Source organism: Dioscorea cayenensis, chromosome 4 (genome assembly GCF_009730915.1).
Source record: "Dioscorea cayenensis subsp. rotundata cultivar TDr96_F1 chromosome 4, TDr96_F1_v2_PseudoChromosome.rev07_lg8_w22 25.fasta, whole genome shotgun sequence".
NCBI lineage: Eukaryota > Viridiplantae > Streptophyta > Magnoliopsida > Dioscoreales > Dioscoreaceae > Dioscorea > Dioscorea cayenensis.
The window spans coordinates 842168-859492 of record NC_052474.1 but is presented as its reverse complement, the minus strand read 5'-3'; the positions used below and the strand labels follow the sequence as shown (position 1 = coordinate 859492).

General features: G+C 38.5%; 1 protein-coding gene across 2 annotated transcripts; it reads left to right on the top strand.

Annotated features, from left to right (window-relative positions):
• The first annotated feature begins 1824 nt into the window (after nt 1-1824).
• On the top strand, nt 1825-7384 carry LOC120259037 (nucleobase-ascorbate transporter 11). 2 transcript variants are annotated; one of them, XM_039266570.1, is made up of 10 exons: nt 1825-2648; nt 3212-3309; nt 3392-3562; nt 3653-3753; nt 4515-4650; nt 4834-4884; nt 5040-5327; nt 6207-6441; nt 6548-6828; nt 6907-7384. In XM_039266570.1, exons 1-10 carry the CDS (start codon nt 1979-1981, stop codon nt 7126-7128), a joined length of 2253 nt encoding a protein of 750 aa, XP_039122504.1. In that variant the 5' UTR covers nt 1825-1978; the 3' UTR covers nt 7129-7384. The 2 variants fall into 2 exon arrangements, with proteins under 2 accessions (XP_039122504.1, XP_039122505.1); XM_039266571.1 differs by lacking the exon at nt 3212-3309 and having other exon boundaries at nt 3465-3562.
• The last annotated feature ends 9941 nt before the right edge of the window (nt 7385-17325 follow it).

Below are 17325 nucleotides of genomic sequence, written 5' to 3'. Positions count from 1 at the left end.
TTGTTTCTTTTATTATGTGCTTTTAATCAGTTCGATTAGGTGTTTCATATAAATAATATTTAAATTTATTTTGCCATTATGTAAGCGGGTATTTGGATTTTGGGAAAAGATAGTATTAAGTAGGTATTTGAAAAAATATATTATTAACATGATCCTATTTAAATTTGGAAAGTGGACAAAATAAAAGATTAAAAAAAAAACAATTATGACCTCTTAACTGTTGGATTTTTTAAAAATAAAAATTAATATGTTTTAAAAATAGGAATTATATGTGACATACTGAAAATAGTACTATTGTAAAATGTTTAAAAATATTATTTGTTGGTTGATTATTCAATTACTTATGTGAATGATTAGATTTTATATTTATTTATTGAATGTGAAGACTTGAATTTATCTAAAATATACATGATAAAGGAATTTCATTAATGTTATTGTGTCTCTATGAGAAAACTTATTTATAGTTTTTTCTTTTATCATGTGTTTTTAATCAGTTCGTTCGTTTGATTTGGTGTTTCATATAAATAATATTTAAATTCATTTTGCCATTATATATGTGGGTATTTGGATTTTGGGAAAATATAGTATTATCATAATATTATTAAATTTGGAAAGTTAAAAAATAACAAATAAAAACAATAATTATGACGTCTTAACAGCCAGATTTTTATTATAAAAAAATATTTTTTCTTTTTAAATATGAGAATTATATGTAATAAGTTGAAAATAGCACTTATGCCTTTAAGGGTAAAATGTTAAAAAATATCATTTGTTGGTTGTTTGTTTGATAGGTGGTGATGGTGATTTGAAAACATATTCAATTACTCATATGAATAATTAAATTTGTATTTCTTTGTTGAGTTTTAAGTCTTGAATTTATTATAAATATACACAGAATTTTATTAATGTAGCGTCGATAAAAATACTAGATTCCGATTGTCTCTTTTATTAATATGTTTGATTTGGAACTTCATATAAATAATGTTAAAAAATTTTTTGCTATTACATATTTAACGGTAAAATTTCATTTTTACCTTAGCATCTATAAAGAATTCAATTAGGTTTTTACATCAAAGGAAAAAACTGTTATGGAGTAATTCAATGCCCCATATATTTTCTTACAAACTTTTGTCTTTTATTATTTTTGTAGACCATCTATTTTTTTGTGGAGTTATTGAAAAATTTCCCACTTACCTTCATCATTTTCTATATTAAAAAATAATAATTTATATAATTTATCTAATTTTTTAAAAATTAAAATAAATAAATATATATGTTCCCCATAACTATTTGGTCCTTGTATTTATTGAGGTTTTTTTTTTGACAAAGTCACCAAAACATCTCACACGTATGGTAAAATTTTAACTATCCAAATTTTGACATAGAATGTTCATAAATAAAATACCTGAATAAATAAAGATTATTTATAAAATTAAATGTTTCTCATCTTACTAAAATTTGATCATTATATTAAATATAAAATCACATGTATTTAATTAAATAAACAAACCAAATCCAATCCGAAATTAAAACTTCACATCAAACATTTCTCATCACAATCATCACAGCCAAAGAAAAAAACTCAACCAAAAATTAAAATCCAACAAATCTCAATTAAAAACAAAACTCCAATTATAAAATCACAGAAAATAATTAATTAATATCCAAAAACCACTCATTACTCATAAGAATTACTAATTATAATCCAAATTTAGCACCCAAATTTCAAATCCCAGCACTAAATGACGTGTCCCACCAACGGTAAAATAATTAATTAAACAATTAAAAAGTCCAACAAACACCAGAAAAGAAAGCGACCAGCTCTCTACCATGCCATGGCACACTGCGTGAGTGGCTTCTTATCATCTTCACTTCCTTCGCTTCCACGATTCGCTTTCACCGCCGCTTCATCTTCGTCTCTATAGCCTTCTCCTTCTCCTTCTTTTCTCTCTGGTTGAGTGGTAGTTCGATCTCCTCTATGGATCCTGGTTCCAGCTCCAAGATCCCGGAGGAGACGAAGGCCCGGCCGAGGCCAGGGCCGTGGCCGCCGAGGATCGAGCCATTCGTTCACAACAATGATCATAACCCCAGAGACCTCAAGTCCTGGGCTAAGCGCACTGGGTTTAACCCTAATTTCTCTGGAGAGACCGTTGTCAGTACCGTTGGTGAGGTTGAGATGGAGCGGCCTGCTGACGAGGTGGATTTGGAGGAGGGGATTGAGCGCCGGAGAGCTCGGTCTCCGCCGAAGGTGGAGATTGAACCCATGCTGGGCCGGAGGAGGAATATTGGGGTGGAGAGTAAGGGGATCGAGATTGGCTCTGGGAATGGGGGGTTGAGAGCTGATGAGAAGGATAAGAGAAGGGTTGGAGTTGAGACTGGGGTGGGTATCAAGGAAGAGAGAAAGCCAGAGGAGGTGAATGCGAATGTGAATGCGAACGGGAATAGGAATAGGAATAGGAATGCTAATGTGGGTGTTGCGGCGATAGCGCCAGTAGCGTCTGGTGATGAGGAGTCGAAGAAGAAGGATGCCCAGAAATTTGACGGTGAAGTGGAGATTGATATGTTTTCTGAGTCTCCCGAGCTGGAGAATCCACCATTGAATAGATCACCAAGGCTTAAGTCTAGACTAACAGATAAACCGGGTTATGGTTAGTTCACTTCATCATCTTGCTTTTGTTTTAGTAACATCCAATTCCATGTTCAAGTTAGATGGTACTTTAAAATTCGAACCTTTATCATGCTGCTACTGCACAACTATTTGAAATTTTTTGCCTTTGATAGAAATGCCTTGTACTTGTTAGTGGGTTATTTACATTGTTATGGAATTAACTTGCCAGGTTCAAAGAATCACTATAATTAAGCTAGTGTTGAGTGTGGTTCTGTTTGACTTCGTGGATGAGTTCATTTGCCATCATAAAGATTGTATCTAGTTCATGTTTTCTTTTCAATAAGTAAAACAATAATGCACCTAGGAAAGAAAACTTAAGGTTTCATTGTATACCCCTGATCTTGGCGAAGTGTTTTGATGTTCCACTCAATATTTTTCAGCGTTGGTTCTTGTAGAATAGGTGGTCTTTCTAATAATTCTCAGTGTGACTTCGTGTAAGACTGTTGGTATCTTTTAGAATTTGTCAAAGTAGAAAAGCTGATTTACTTATGAAACAGGGAACCGATATTGTTCCGGGTCTTATTGTGTCTGTTCTAATTGCAGCCAGCCTTATTCCATATGGTGTCCAACACTACTTGTCATTGGCGGGTTCACTTGTATTCATTCCTTTAATTATGGTACCAGCCATGGGTGGAACTGATGTAAGGATTGTTTTTTACTAATATCTCACTGTTTGAGCTAAACATAACAAAATTTAGCGTTACTGGTTTTTATATATGACAGGAGGAGACTGCTAATGTCATTTCCACCATGCTTTTGGTATCTGGTGTTACAACTATAATGCATTCATTTCTAGGTACTAGGCTTCCATTGGTCCAAGGAAGCTCATTTGTATATTTGGCTCCAGCATTGGTTGTCATTAACTCTGAAGAGTTTCGAAATCTCAGTGAAAATGTAAGTTTGCACTTTGGGATAATGATTCTTAGAAATTGAGAGTTTTTGTAATTGATGGGTTGTTGAAAATATCATTTTATTTGAATGCAGAAATTTAGGCATATAATGAGGGAACTACAAGGGGCTATCATTATTGGTTCAGTTTTTCAGACAATTTTGGGATACAGTGGCCTTATGGCCCTTTTCTTGAGGTACAAAATCTCGATTATTTTGATTAAGTTTTTTCCTTTCTAATATGTGCTCCATCTGACTTTCTTTGAGCTTCTACTGATCGCTTCACTGTTCTCATATTTGTGTCTCAAAACATAGCCTATACAACTTGCTAGTAGAATGAAAACTAATCAAGCCTTCAAATTTATTCATGAGGCAAAAGCACCTTACAAGATAAAATTTGAACCAATAGGCAGTCATTTTGTAATTTTTTTTCCTTTGTCTCAGTTTATTTGTTAAAAGATTTGTATCACAAAGAAACGGAATAGAAGCACACATGTGATGAGTTAAGTTTTTAGCACACACGAAAGCTGTAGAATGTCATTTAGCGCGATTCCCTTTTTCCGCCTGATTTGACTTTTAATATACTGATCTTTGAATCCCTAAACTCCATGTTTTCCCCCTATGTGTTGTTCATTGAATTCTCATATCTATTGGATATAGTGTTCCCTCCCTTTACTATGGACAATTTGTTCATTTATCTTTTCTGTGATACACCAGATTACTATGGAAACAATTTCAATAGTATAGAGCTCCTATGAATTGGGTTAGAAATGTGATAGTGTATGTGGTTTATCTAAAACTATTGAAACAGGGGCTAGTAGTAGTGCCTTTTGCACTTATTATAGACATATTTTACATGGCTGATTCTAGGTTTCTTAATTAATGTTCTAAATGCTGTGTCTTGTCTGTTTGTAGAGTAATCCATGAATAATTTCAAGGTTTTGCATGCACATTGCAGGTTAATAAATCCAGTGGTTGTTGCTCCAACTGTTGCTGCTGTAGGTTTGGCATTTTTCAGCTATGGTTTCCCTCAAGCTGGCACCTGTGCTGAAATTAGTGTCCCGCTTATTATATTGGTTCTAATTTTCACTCTGGTATACAACTCCGCAGCTCTTGATAACTTCTAGTTTAAGGCTAAAAATGAATTTTCCTCATCAAAAAGACTCTGATGCTGTTTAGAATGTTTCTCCCATTTGATATGCTCTTTTGTATATCAATGCTTATTGGCTTCCAGAAACTTCTTCATCTTTACAGTTTGCCCTTTTCCTTGATTGCAGTATCTCAGAAGAATTTCTATCTTTGGGCATCACATCTTCCTAGTTTATGCGGTAATTTGATTTCCTATCTCTTGTTTTGCTGAAGTGGACTTTGTTAGCATCCAACAACTGTAACCAATGTCCTCTTGGGCCTCATGTACATTCTCTTTCGGAGGCTAGATGGATTTTGTGCTCTCATTACCCTTCTTCCATCTTTACTGTCTCAGGTTCCTCTCAGTGTTGCAATAGTGTGGGCATATGCTTTCTTTTTGACTACAGGAGGGGCTTATAATTATAAGGGATGTAACTCAAACATACCTAACTCAAATATCTTACTGGATTCATGCAAGAGACATGTGGATACCATGAGGCATTGTCGAACTGATGCATCCAATGCTTGGAGAACTGCTGCTTGGGTTAGGGTTCCCTATCCATTCCAATGGGGTGCCCCAAGTTTCCATTTCAAGACATCTATTTTAATGATCATTGCATCAATTGTGGCATCAGTTGACTCAGTGAGTATATATATATACTGTTAGTTATGGCACTATTAAATGATTGCAAGATGTGTCATCCCTGACTTTGTATTTTTATCTGTACATTGCTCCTAAATTGGCTACAGAATATCATGTGTCTATAAATCAAAAAAGATGCAATTATTTCTGTAGTCTTTCTACTGGTTAGGAAAGTATTTTATTTTTCTGAGTGCTGTTTTGAATATCAGTAATATAGGATAATACCTTATTTGGAAATCCTAAAAAAATGTGCATCTCCGAAGGCTTCTTTTTGAATTATCATCAACTTATTGATCATTTGCTACTTTTTGTTTGTAGTTAGATAATGACCTGTGCTTTTATTCTCAAGCAGATCGTGAGTTGCCGATAGTGTAAAGACTTGCTAGTTTTGTAGATTTATGTATTGGAAGATTCATTCCTATTCAAGTGACTGAAAAGAAAGATGCTTGTTTATTCAGTAGACCTTACACTTATGGTTGATGGTTTTCTGTATATATCTTGGTCCTGTGTTCACTTTGATTTGTAGGTGACAAATAGTAGCAGTTAATGTTTGACAATCTGACAAAAAGAAAAAAAAAATTATAGAAAAAAAAAAAAAACTTTATTTGCAAATATTAAGGCCCGGTGATTTTTCTGTCTTGGCAAAACTTTAGTAGTTGTTCGCGTCATTGGCTTATTTATAATTCTATTTTTTGACAGATAATGTAAGAAATAAGTTTTCACTTCTCTTTTGTTTATGCTCACAAGCCTTGTGTATGCTTTTGGTGAAACAATGCAAGACACACTATTATTTTTGATGCTTTTGCTTAAGGTCGCCTCCAATATCGTTGAAGATTTTAATCAAGTCTTTTGTTGGTTTCATTGTTGACATTTATCCAGGTTGGTACTTATCATGCTTCATCCTTACTAGTAAACTTAAGGCCCCCAACTCCTGGGGTAGTGAGCAGGGGAATTGGTTTGGAAGGAATTTCAAGCATTCTAGCTGGACTGTGGGGAACAGGCATTGGTTCAACAACACTAACAGAGAATATGCATACCCTAGAGGTTACAAAGATGGGTAGCAGAAAAGCCTTGGTAGCTGGAGCTGCATTCTTGATCTTCATCTCATTTGTTGGTAATGAATAAATTCTTCTCTTGGAGCTTCTTAGTGTTCATGGCAATGTGTGCAATCTAATGTGCTTGAGGCAGTTGCTCTAAATTTGCGTGTCCGCATGTCACAGGAAAAGTGGGTGCACTTCTTGCATCTATCCCGCTCGCCTTGGCTGCTGCTGTTCTGTGCTTCACTTGGGGTTTGATTGTGGCTCTCGGCCTATCAACAATGCAATACACTCAGACAGCAAGTTCCAGAAATATAATCATTGTTGGATTTACAATGTTCATCTCTCTATCCATCCCGGCATTTTTCCAGCAGTATCAACCTAATACCAGCCTCATTCTGCCCAGTTATTTCATACCATATGCCGCAGCATCAGATGGTCCTATCCATATTGGAAATGCAGGAGTACGAACTATATCTATTGCATGCTTTTCCGCTTTTCCTAGGTCTTGTTTTTAAACTGATTGCACAATTTTGATGCAGCTCAACTATGCATTGAATGGACTTCTGTCACTCAATATGGTGGTGGCTCTTCTTGTAGCCTTTGTGCTCGATAATACAGTTCCAGGTACCAAACAAGAACGAGGGGTGTACATATGGTCGAATCCGAGAAGCCCAGACTTGGATCCAGCTTCTCTTGAACCTTACTTATTGCCCAAACAGATCAGTTGTTTCTTTAGATGGGCAAAATGCGTCGGATTGTGAAGGTTTTCTTATTGCTGCTGACTATAGATATAGGAGTTAATTTATTCTTGATTTACATATTCGGTTGTTTTGTAGCAGGGAATTCACAAGAGTGTTGTATGATATGTTTGATTACCTATAGGATTCCATCCAATAAGCTTCTCAATTTCAAGCAACAAGAAGGGAACTCAATAGCCAATGTGAAAGAAGCTTGTATTTTATTCGGGTCTTAAAGTTGGATAAAAATTATCATTGAAGTGATGTTTTTATTTTTGAATTTTTGGGTGCATGGGTTATGGAAAAGGGTCTCAAAAGAAAATGATAATTTTTTTCATAGTTAAATATTGCTCACTTGATGGTATTTATGTATCTTTTGAATTTTGGATTTTACAATTGCTCAAAAGCTTGTTTGCGGTTATTTTTTTTTTGCCCTCTGAAATCCAGCTAGTTTCCAACAAAGTAGATAATTATTTAAATGAAAATTATATGATAAAAAAATGTGGAAATTGCCAAAAAAACCCTTTAAGTTTGTAAAATTGCCAAAAACACCCCGTTAGTTTTGCAATCCCCAAAAACCCCTCCTTTTAAAAGTCTATGTTTTTTTCAAACCCCCAAACCCCTCAGAACGGATGTGAGCGGAGTGAGTTTCAAATTTTTTTGGACGAAAAATGCCCTTGCATGGGGAGTCGTGGGCTGCAGACCATCTCGGCGATTTGAGAGGAAGTGGGCGGTTTTTCCGTAGGGTAACCCCAGAGGCAATTTATTGGAGCCAGTTTAATTGCTTTTTTCTCAACTCACGTCTTGACTTTTTCCATTTCGAGTCGTCTCCGAAGTTGTCTCTCACCGTGAAGCCTCTGTAATTGGCATTTCATCGACTTTTCCCTTTCCACCCGGTATCTCGAAGGAGAAGTCCCCCATGCAACTAGTTGGCATTTCATCGATTGCAATCTAAGGTATTGAGTATGGTTTTATGTTAAGCTGCTACATTCAAAGAAAGATTTTTTTCGGTTTTTGTTTTGTGCTCCCTGTTTTTTTGTTGGAAGATATTGAAGTCTGCAGGGGGATTTCTCTGGGGTTTTGTTAGTCTGCAGGGGAGATTTCTCAGTAGGGTTTTTGTTTTTTGTTTTGCATTTTCGTATGTATACACTATCGAAATAGTTTTTTTCGATTGTTATGATTTATGTAATATTTATAATGTACATTTCCGTTTCGTTTGATATGGTTGCGGTTTTACAAAATGAGGGTTGACGTTTAAGAAATGAGATGTTACTGAGTTTAACATTTGTTGTCCCCTGTTTAAGTATTCTCGTCTCGTTTAACAAGATGGGTCTCTGTTTAACATTTTATATCTCTGTTTAATAAGCGAGAGTTTACCGTTTAAAAACCTTATATTTCCGCTTAAACTTTTGTCAATACTGCATGTTGAATGTGTTGTTATTGTCGCAGGCTTGTGATTATGGCGGTCAACCTAGTTAATGGGCGTTGCTATTTGACACCGGTTGTGGAGACCTTAGTCGAATTGAAAGTTAACATGACCCCTCGACACTCGGGAGATTATTCGAAGGACACCGTTTGCGGCTTCATCTGAGTCGGAAGCCATATACCAAGAGAGGCCCTTCTTGATTCTCTTTTGCAAAGGTACGATGGTCGCATCAATAAATTCGAGGATCGGGAAAGCCTGCCGAGTTTTCGGGACCTCAAGATGTGGCCCTCGTTCTTGGTCTCGCGTTGCGATGGCGGCGCAGTGGTCTTTCGGAAGAAGAAAAACCGGTCGCCGTCGAAGGCGGTATCTATCAGAGACCCTACGAGAGCACGGAGACTCCATCAAGAGCACTCTGGTGCAACTTGTTCGACAGAGGGGAGAAGAAGATAATTTTTGTCAAACTCCTGATGGTGTACCTCATGGGGGACGAGTCCTCTTCCCAAATACATCATGCTCGGTTCGAGTCGGATCGTTGATTACGTCGATGATCTATCGACCCATGGGGGCGATCACGCGTAGGGCGCGAGCGACGCACAAGTGGCTTATGGAGGATATTCCACAGCGGCCGCCCGAGTGCAAGATAGATGCTGCGGGAAGAAGACCAACACGAGGTACATTAAGGGTTGCTCGGTCGCGCTTAACGTCCCGGTTTTACTGAGTGACTCGAGCGGGGAAGAAAGTCCGTTTCGGCAAGATCCCAAGGATCGTCGTGCTACGGTGAAAGTACTACCGAAGCAAGCGACGGTAGAAACCAGCTTGTCATCGCTCGATGGAAAAGATGTAATAAATCATGGACAATGTTTAACATAAGTCTTTAATGTTTAAACATTTTATTTAGCGTTTAACTTTAGTATTTACCGTTTAACTATTATTCATACCGGTTTAAATATTTTTGTTCTCCGTTTAATTATATTCTATAACGTTTAAATATATAAACACTCTGTTTAAATATAGTTTTTTTATAGTTTAAAAATGAATGATCTCATTGAAATTGTTTGGTTTACATATGTTAGTTTCACGAAATGGTTCCGTCGAATCGTTTGAAGAAGAAATATTTGTTGGGGCCAACCGAGCGGATGAATGCCATTGCTCCCGGAACCACTTGCTCGAAGGCGAAGATGAGAGGCGACCTCATCGTCTGCTGCTGGACGCCCTGTTCTCCTACTTCCCGACCCCACCACGCACGCACGCATTCCTCGGCACGGAGAAGCCCTCCCCTACCCCGGCAGATTGCAACAACCCCCCCTACCACGACAACGACAGGGTCCCCCGGCCATGGCGGCCCTCCGACCGTGGCAGCCCCTACCGGTGACATTAGGGCGAAGATGTCACCGCAACTCTTATCGCGAGCGTGCGGATATTGATGACCGAGTTTCCTCGTCTTGTCGCTCGTGTGGAGGCGCTGGAAGGACGTTCACAACCGACTACGCCATCCCTCGAAAGAACTTAAGCACCCGGGACGAACGAGGCGTCGGAATTTGACGACGACGACATCATCGGGAAGGTCGTTTTCCAAAGCGGCCACATTCGAAGAGACTTGCGAAAAAGAGGAGAACAATCGCCTCGTCTCCACCGTCGGTGACGATGAAACAATAGCAACACCATCGGTGGTCGATCGTCATTCGAGTCATCGCCGTTGATGATATGGACATGACGGTGGAGGACATCGTAGATGATGTGGCCGTTCTTTGCGGTTGAGAAGGTCGTTGACTCTCTTCTCGATGAAATCGTCGACCCGGTGGAACCCAGTTTGCCGAGATATGGCATCAAAGATGGACACAATCCACGAAGATCAAGAACAAGTTAAAGGGTGTGTCTCCCAATGATCTCTGTTGTCATGGCCACGGTTGAGAAGATCGTCGAATCCGTTCTGCGTGGCCGTGGCCGACGATCTGCATGACCAAGCCATACACAATCCCACAACAAGAACAACCATGTAAGAATGTGTCTGCAGTTGATGCTGTCACCATCGTCCCCCGCGATCGAAGGAAGATCTTTGATGAAGACCCCGACCGAAAGCAACGAGAGAGATGATCGAGGCCAATCAAAAATTGGACCGGGACGGCTCGGAAAAGCTTTTTATTCGAAGAAGAAGAAATGGGTTGGCCTAAGTCGTCTTTAACAAATACTGACGAGGGAGTTGATGAGGATCTTCCTCAATCGCTCTATGGGACGGGTAAGTGTAACGCTTTTTATGTTATTGTTTAAAGGGTTTCTTATAGTGTTTTAACTATTTCCTAATAGTGTTTAATACCTTTATGTTATCATTTAAGTTTTTCTACTTATCGTTTAATTATATATAATATCATGTAACAATTGATAATATCATTTAAATATTTACAATATGGTCTTATTATATCCATTATCGTTTAACCTCGAGACTGCCGTGGTGGAAGAATGACGACTGCCGGCACTACACGCTGACGAGTTATACACGCTGCTGAGGGGAAGGAGATGGTCATCGATGATGTGATGGGACGCTTTTCAGATGCATCATACAAAAAGTCGCCGAGCAAAGAGCAATATCCTTACAAGAGGCGCCTCCATCACCGAGCAGCTTGCTATTGTTTATGTCAAAGCGGGGACGACGCACATGACACAATTATGGCTATGATCGGGGATCTGTCGCGAACTCGCATGAAGTTCAAATTGTCATCCTCCCGATAATCATGAATGGCCACTTCCATGTCGTCGTCCCGGACAATGATAAACAAGAATACAGGCATTATTCTTCGTGTCCGAGTACGATAAGGGACGCGTTGGACATGGTAAGTTCTTTAATTATGTCCGATTAATATCTGCTTTTGGTATTTAAATCGGTATTCTAATCTCGACTTGCATATCTCGGCAGTGGAATCTATTCGACCTTTGTGTCGATATGGAGTTAAGCGAGTCGGCGACAGCAAAAGTACCCGCTCGTGCACGCACTACGTAAAAACCCCACGCCAAAAACAAGGAAGCGTCGATTACGCCCGTCTACGTCATGCGGTTTATCGAGCAATTACGTGGGGTGAGAAGTTACGGCTACCGCAGACGGGACGTTCCTTACCTCGGATTACGGTATGTTACCCGCGATACTTAAGGAGGGAGGCGGTACGGCGTCCATGACAAAGGGGTCGTCACAAGCGGGTTAAATTTTTGTTTTTGAATAATATGTCCCAGTATATCGATCATCGATTTTGTTTTCAAATGTAAATATGGACAAATTCAATTCATTGTTTTCGTGTTCGAAGAACATGACTTGTATATCTTAATGTAAATTTTTGTTTGTTTTTGAATTGTAAAAGCGTGTTAAATTCCATTCGGTTTTATTTCATTGTTTAATTTACGTTGTAATTGTGTACATTTCACTTTCATTGTTTAAATATACTATATATCGTTTAAACATCAGTTTTAAATATTTCAAAAATACGGTGTACTCGTTTAAAAATAACACCTGTCTCTGTTTAAATAAATGCACTCATTGTTTAAACATCGGTTGAAATATTTCAAATTACGATATGATCCGTTTAAAAATAACAATGTCATTTCGTGTAAATACATTCAATTCGTTGTAAAGAGTAAGAGTTTAAATGTGGAAAGGTTCCCATCAATACACAATGTTTCCACATCATCGTCGGTTTATTAACAATGCCTAGTCGGCTGACGTTTCATTCAGCAGATCGTCGATTGTGACCGGATCCTGGCGGCAGTCGCAATGTAACTCGCGGACATCAAACGCTGCGACTCGATCCTCTTTTTCGCCCTAGGCCGCCCAGTGCCTTCTAGTCACAGACGGTCGATGAAAGCGAAGCTCACGATTTCCGTCCCCGAAGGCTGCATCGTCGTCGGGTATGGGGAATATAGCTTCCTTATACGCCCGATTTGTAATTGTCGACGGTGAAGTACCCGCTAATAAATCGATGTACGTTGGTGTCATGCGCATTATTCGTTTGCGCAAGCATGTTTCGCAAGGGATACCATAAACTTGCCACCTTCGACGACGAACAAGTTCGATGGCGAGATCCACGAGTTCGCTGCGATTGGTCGATCACTCCGTAACGATCATCGACACAACGACCAACACGAAGATTTCGGCTGTCCTCAACAATGATCTCTAACTTCGAATGTATGTATGGGGATAAGTAGCTCTCCCATTTGGTCGCTTGCTCACGCCGGTTACATAACATGCGCATCAACTTGAACCTGGCAAATAAGGTTAAACAAAAGGCGATGATGGTTAAATAATTCGTCAACATGTTTAAACATTATTGTAATTATTTAAACGAAATGATTAATATTTAAAAGTCGAGACAAGTGTAATTAAACAAAGATTGAGAATGTTTAAAGGGTAATACTAAATGTTAAGTGTAAAACCAACATTCGCGAGACCTTATGGAGTCGACCATTTTCAGTCACCGGTAAATGAGCGAGCTTCCTTGATCCAAGCATTGAGCGACTCCGCGACGTTCGAATACATCTCACCCCAACGATCACCTCCGAGCGAGATAATTCGACCAATGTGTCATATCCGATTTATTAATCAACCGGTGATGAGCTTGGGTGATATGGCTGCAGTTCATTCACGGTATCATCGAAATCTTTTAGCCGTGGATGCCCACGCAATGCGGAAGCATATGACCGAGCACTCCTCCCTCAATGCCTTCCCAAGTCCGACATTGGCTTTCATAAAATTGGCCTCCAAATGTCGAAGGCGATGACGCATGTGGCGAAGAAGGGAAGACTCTGCAATTGCGCTCACGAGGCCCTTGGACTCGTCCGACACGAAGGTAATTATCTCATGATAATCTCCACCCTCGTATAAGGCATCGCCTAACTTAGATATGAACCAAGTCCAATTGGCATCGGTCTCGTTGTCGACTATACCGAAGGCGACGTGGAAAAAAACCATTGTTACCATCTTTCCCTCGTAGCACCCGATGAGTGTACCCCGATATTTTTCCAAGGAGGTGGGTACCATCGAGAAAGCATGACGGCATGCAAGCCCTCTTAAATCCCACAATACACGCACTGAAAGAAAAGAATGCACGTTTAAAACGATCACCGTCTCTCTCCACGATCGCATACTGCTAGGGATTTGTCTCGACCACCTTATCCACATACCAAAGCAAAGCGATCATAGCTGGAGATGTCACTGCGGTCGAGGACCACCCGGGCATGCTCTTTTTCCCAACCAAGCACTGCTTGTATGGTATGTGGACACCATGTTCCATAACATGTCCTTCCGAATGTCGATGGCCTTGTCATGAGGGGACGGTGCTTGAGCTTACGAATCACTCGTGCGCTAACCCATTTTTTTGGGACGCTTTTTGGATGTGACGCTTGAACCTATGCCACCACCGCAAGTGTGTGACAGGGTTGATTGTCTTGATTCGAAAGTATTTTTTTGTTATACTCTTTTTGATGCATGAAGGCGCAACGACAACCATCGACGCATTCCACGATCGCCCGATGTTTTTCGTTCTTTATGAATTTGAAGTCGAAAATTCCTTTTGATTGCATGATTTGAAAGTACATCCACGAAATGTTCGACACCGTCAAAACGTTGTCCAATATCCAACGACAACACTTCAGAATGATCTGACGAGGAAGGAAGACATCCCACACCGCCAGGGTCACCATGGGGATGAATGGGAGCACTCGCGAGAATCGAATTCCCGCCAACACTTCGATCAGAATGAAAAGATCAATATGTTAAGCGGAGAGTATAATGTTTAGCGATAATGACAATAGTTAAAGCGTTAAATTAAATACTTAAGCAATTAACTAATAACGTAAAAGGACTAGTATAATATGTTAACCAGATGACTGGACATATTTAAACAATAATGACCCCAGACAACTGGAATAATTAAAAGAAAAGGAACTTACAACGAGTAAACCTCGTTTTCATTAGGATTCGGCAATGGCACATTTTATGTCTCGACGACAAGATCAACTACAGCACATTTGAAGATGGAATGGACGTGACATATCCGCTGGAAGTCAACATCGTTTTTGATTGGGCAAACCGTTTTATATCCATCTGGTGTGATGAACTTAACCCTGACAAGAGAAACTTCGAGACCCCATCGCTCACATATCTCAGCTAACACCAACTCCCAAGAAGTCTGAGCCGTGAACATTAGCACTCTTTCCTCCCCGTTGAATCTAGCAATACCACAAAAACTCTCCATAATATATCGGTCGAAAACCAAATCGTACAAACCAAATGAAATGAAGAACAAAAAGAAGACAAAGAAGAAGAAGTAGAAGATGTAAAGAACAAGCAGGCGATCGGAAAAGGCAAACAAAAAAAGTGCAGTTGTATGCATAGAGGTTAGACTAGACGTGATGTGATTGGGCGGTATTTTTTTCCCTCCATCCCAAGGGCAAAAAGGGAAATATATGTCATCGTCGCGAGGAAGACATATTGTCATCGTTCGAATGAAAGTTCTCAACTCAACATGAGTCTCCGTGTAAAGCGTCAAGCTTTTTTTATGTTTAAGCAGGATACATATAGTGTTTAAAAATGGTTAATTGTTTAACTAAAGTCTATATCATTTAAATAATATGTTATTGTTTAAATTGAATGCTTTTACTGACATCGCGTTGAAGATGGGTACCTCCTGGGTCACTGTTTAAACATCTTTACGTATTTTTCTTAAAACACCGTTGTCATTGTTTAAAGAGTAACTTGAGTAGTGTTTAACTTTTTCTATTGTTTACACGTTGTCATTGTTTAAAGAGTAACTTTTTCTTAAACACCGTTGTCATTTGTTTAAACATATTTACGTATTTTCTATTGTTTACAATGAGCGTTCTTTTTGTTTCCCACATTGTTTGTTTTTTACTAGGTCTATGTTTAAATTTCGAAGTTCACGATCGAAATAAAGCTTGTTTTCGTTTTTATTTATAAAAGATTTTACAACATTTACAACATTTACAACGTCTCGCTTCGGACTTTGGACACTCACGACTCGACCCTCAGTATAACTGAAAACAAGTGTTTATGACATTCGAATGCTCACGTGATTTGCATAACATGCGCATCAACTTGAACCCGCACATGACGTACAACATTAAAAAGGTTAAACAACACACATTCATGAAAAGCGACTATTAATCAATGTGTTATGGTGGGACTTAAACGAAGATCCCGATAGTTAAACACAAAAAGCGTAATAGTTGTACACTGACGTAATGTTTTTTTAAATGGTACGAGAAAGTCTCAAGTGATAAATATCAACCCCGTCTTTAAAGGATGTTTCTCGATCTCCTCCTCAGAGAATCCTCCTGAATCACGAAATCGTGAAAAATTTCTTTTCTTACCCAAGTCGAAATGCTCGCTTAATTGCTTGCCCGTCATCCACTGTCGAAGAATCCTCCGCGATTCGAGGCGATTATGAGAGCATTTCGACTAGCGAAAAAGATAGTTTAACTTGTATGCGTGATTGCGGCTAAACGATTCTCAAGATAAGGAAGAAGGTTCACGAAACATCCTTTCAAATAGAGTGGTTGTCCATGGGAAGAGGAGGACGAGGAGGAGGAGGAGGATGATGAGGGACGAGCGAGGTGGTTGTCCATGGGGAGGGTTCTTTACGGTTATTTATGGTGTGAATTCCACAAGCATCGCGACTCTTCATATCCGAGAAAAAAAGTTAAACGCATCGTAGCAGCGATTGGTGATGAAGCGAGCGGGTGTTCGGGAAAATTATGTTACCGTGCATAAATTTTTAATGCCGTCATTAATTCTTATGCACGGGATACCATAACTCTGCCACCGCCATGTGCCACTGCCACGATTCGGATCAAGCGAAAAATCGCCGTTTCTGCGAGACTTTTGAGAATTTACACGTTAATATGAATAGTTATACATGTAAAGATAACGTTAAGCGGAGATGGGAAGTATTACACGGATATGACAATTATTAAACATATTAGTAAAAATATTTAAACGTTAAACCAAGCTAGAAAGTCCTTCAAAAGGTTGAACATGATGTGATTTAGGGCTTTTTCTTTCCCACCATTTTCGAGGGCTAAAAATGGGATTTCACAACATGGACCCATTTGAAGTGAGCGGTAGGGGGTAAAAGGGAAGTTAAACACTAATGGAAGGGCTGTCCGGGGTGTGCAAAAGTAGGAGGGGGTTTTTGGGAAGTTTTGAAAATTACGAGGGGTGAACAGTAATTTTCCCTAAAAAAATCTATAATTCAAATTTATATCCTATATTTTATATTAAACCCACAATAACATAATAATTTATAAATACTATTAAAGTAGATGTATAATCTACTCCGAAAGCGATTCAAGGAAGAATAATTTTTATTTTTTTAATAACATTTAAGTTTTTATTTATATTACTTATAATATTAATAATTGAAAAATATTAATTACATTTAATTATTTATATAATAAATATCCATAAGACCTTTGAAATCTAAGGTATAAAAAAATTTCTATAGTAATAGTTTAATTATATTATTTTATATATGATATTGTCTCAAAACTCACAAAATTTTAAAAACTCCGATGCAAAGCCGGGAAAATGCCTAATAATAATTATAACTTGATCGCTAAGCTAAGCCAAGCTAAGAAAAAGAGAGATCATTATATAGATATGAGACAATTAATTATTGAATTATTTGTCGCATTGCATCTTAAATTTACCAAAAATATAAATCAAAATAGACAAATCTTATTTATTATATATTTTTTTTTTTGGGAGTTATTCCAATTTCCAAAATAATAACTAA

Bases quoted from the DNA above. Each gene is read 5' to 3' on its own strand.
- LOC120259037 (XM_039266570.1), top strand. From the start codon at position 1,979: ATGGATCCTGGTTCCAGCTCCAAGATCCCGGAGGAGACGAAGGCCCGG. The intron at 3,563-3,652 runs GTAAGTTTGCAC...ATTTGAATGCAG, and splicing joins TTCGAAATCTCAGTGAAAAT to AAATTTAGGCATATAATGAG. The intron at 6,829-6,906 runs GTACGAACTATA...ATTTTGATGCAG, and splicing joins TCCATATTGGAAATGCAGGA to CTCAACTATGCATTGAATGG.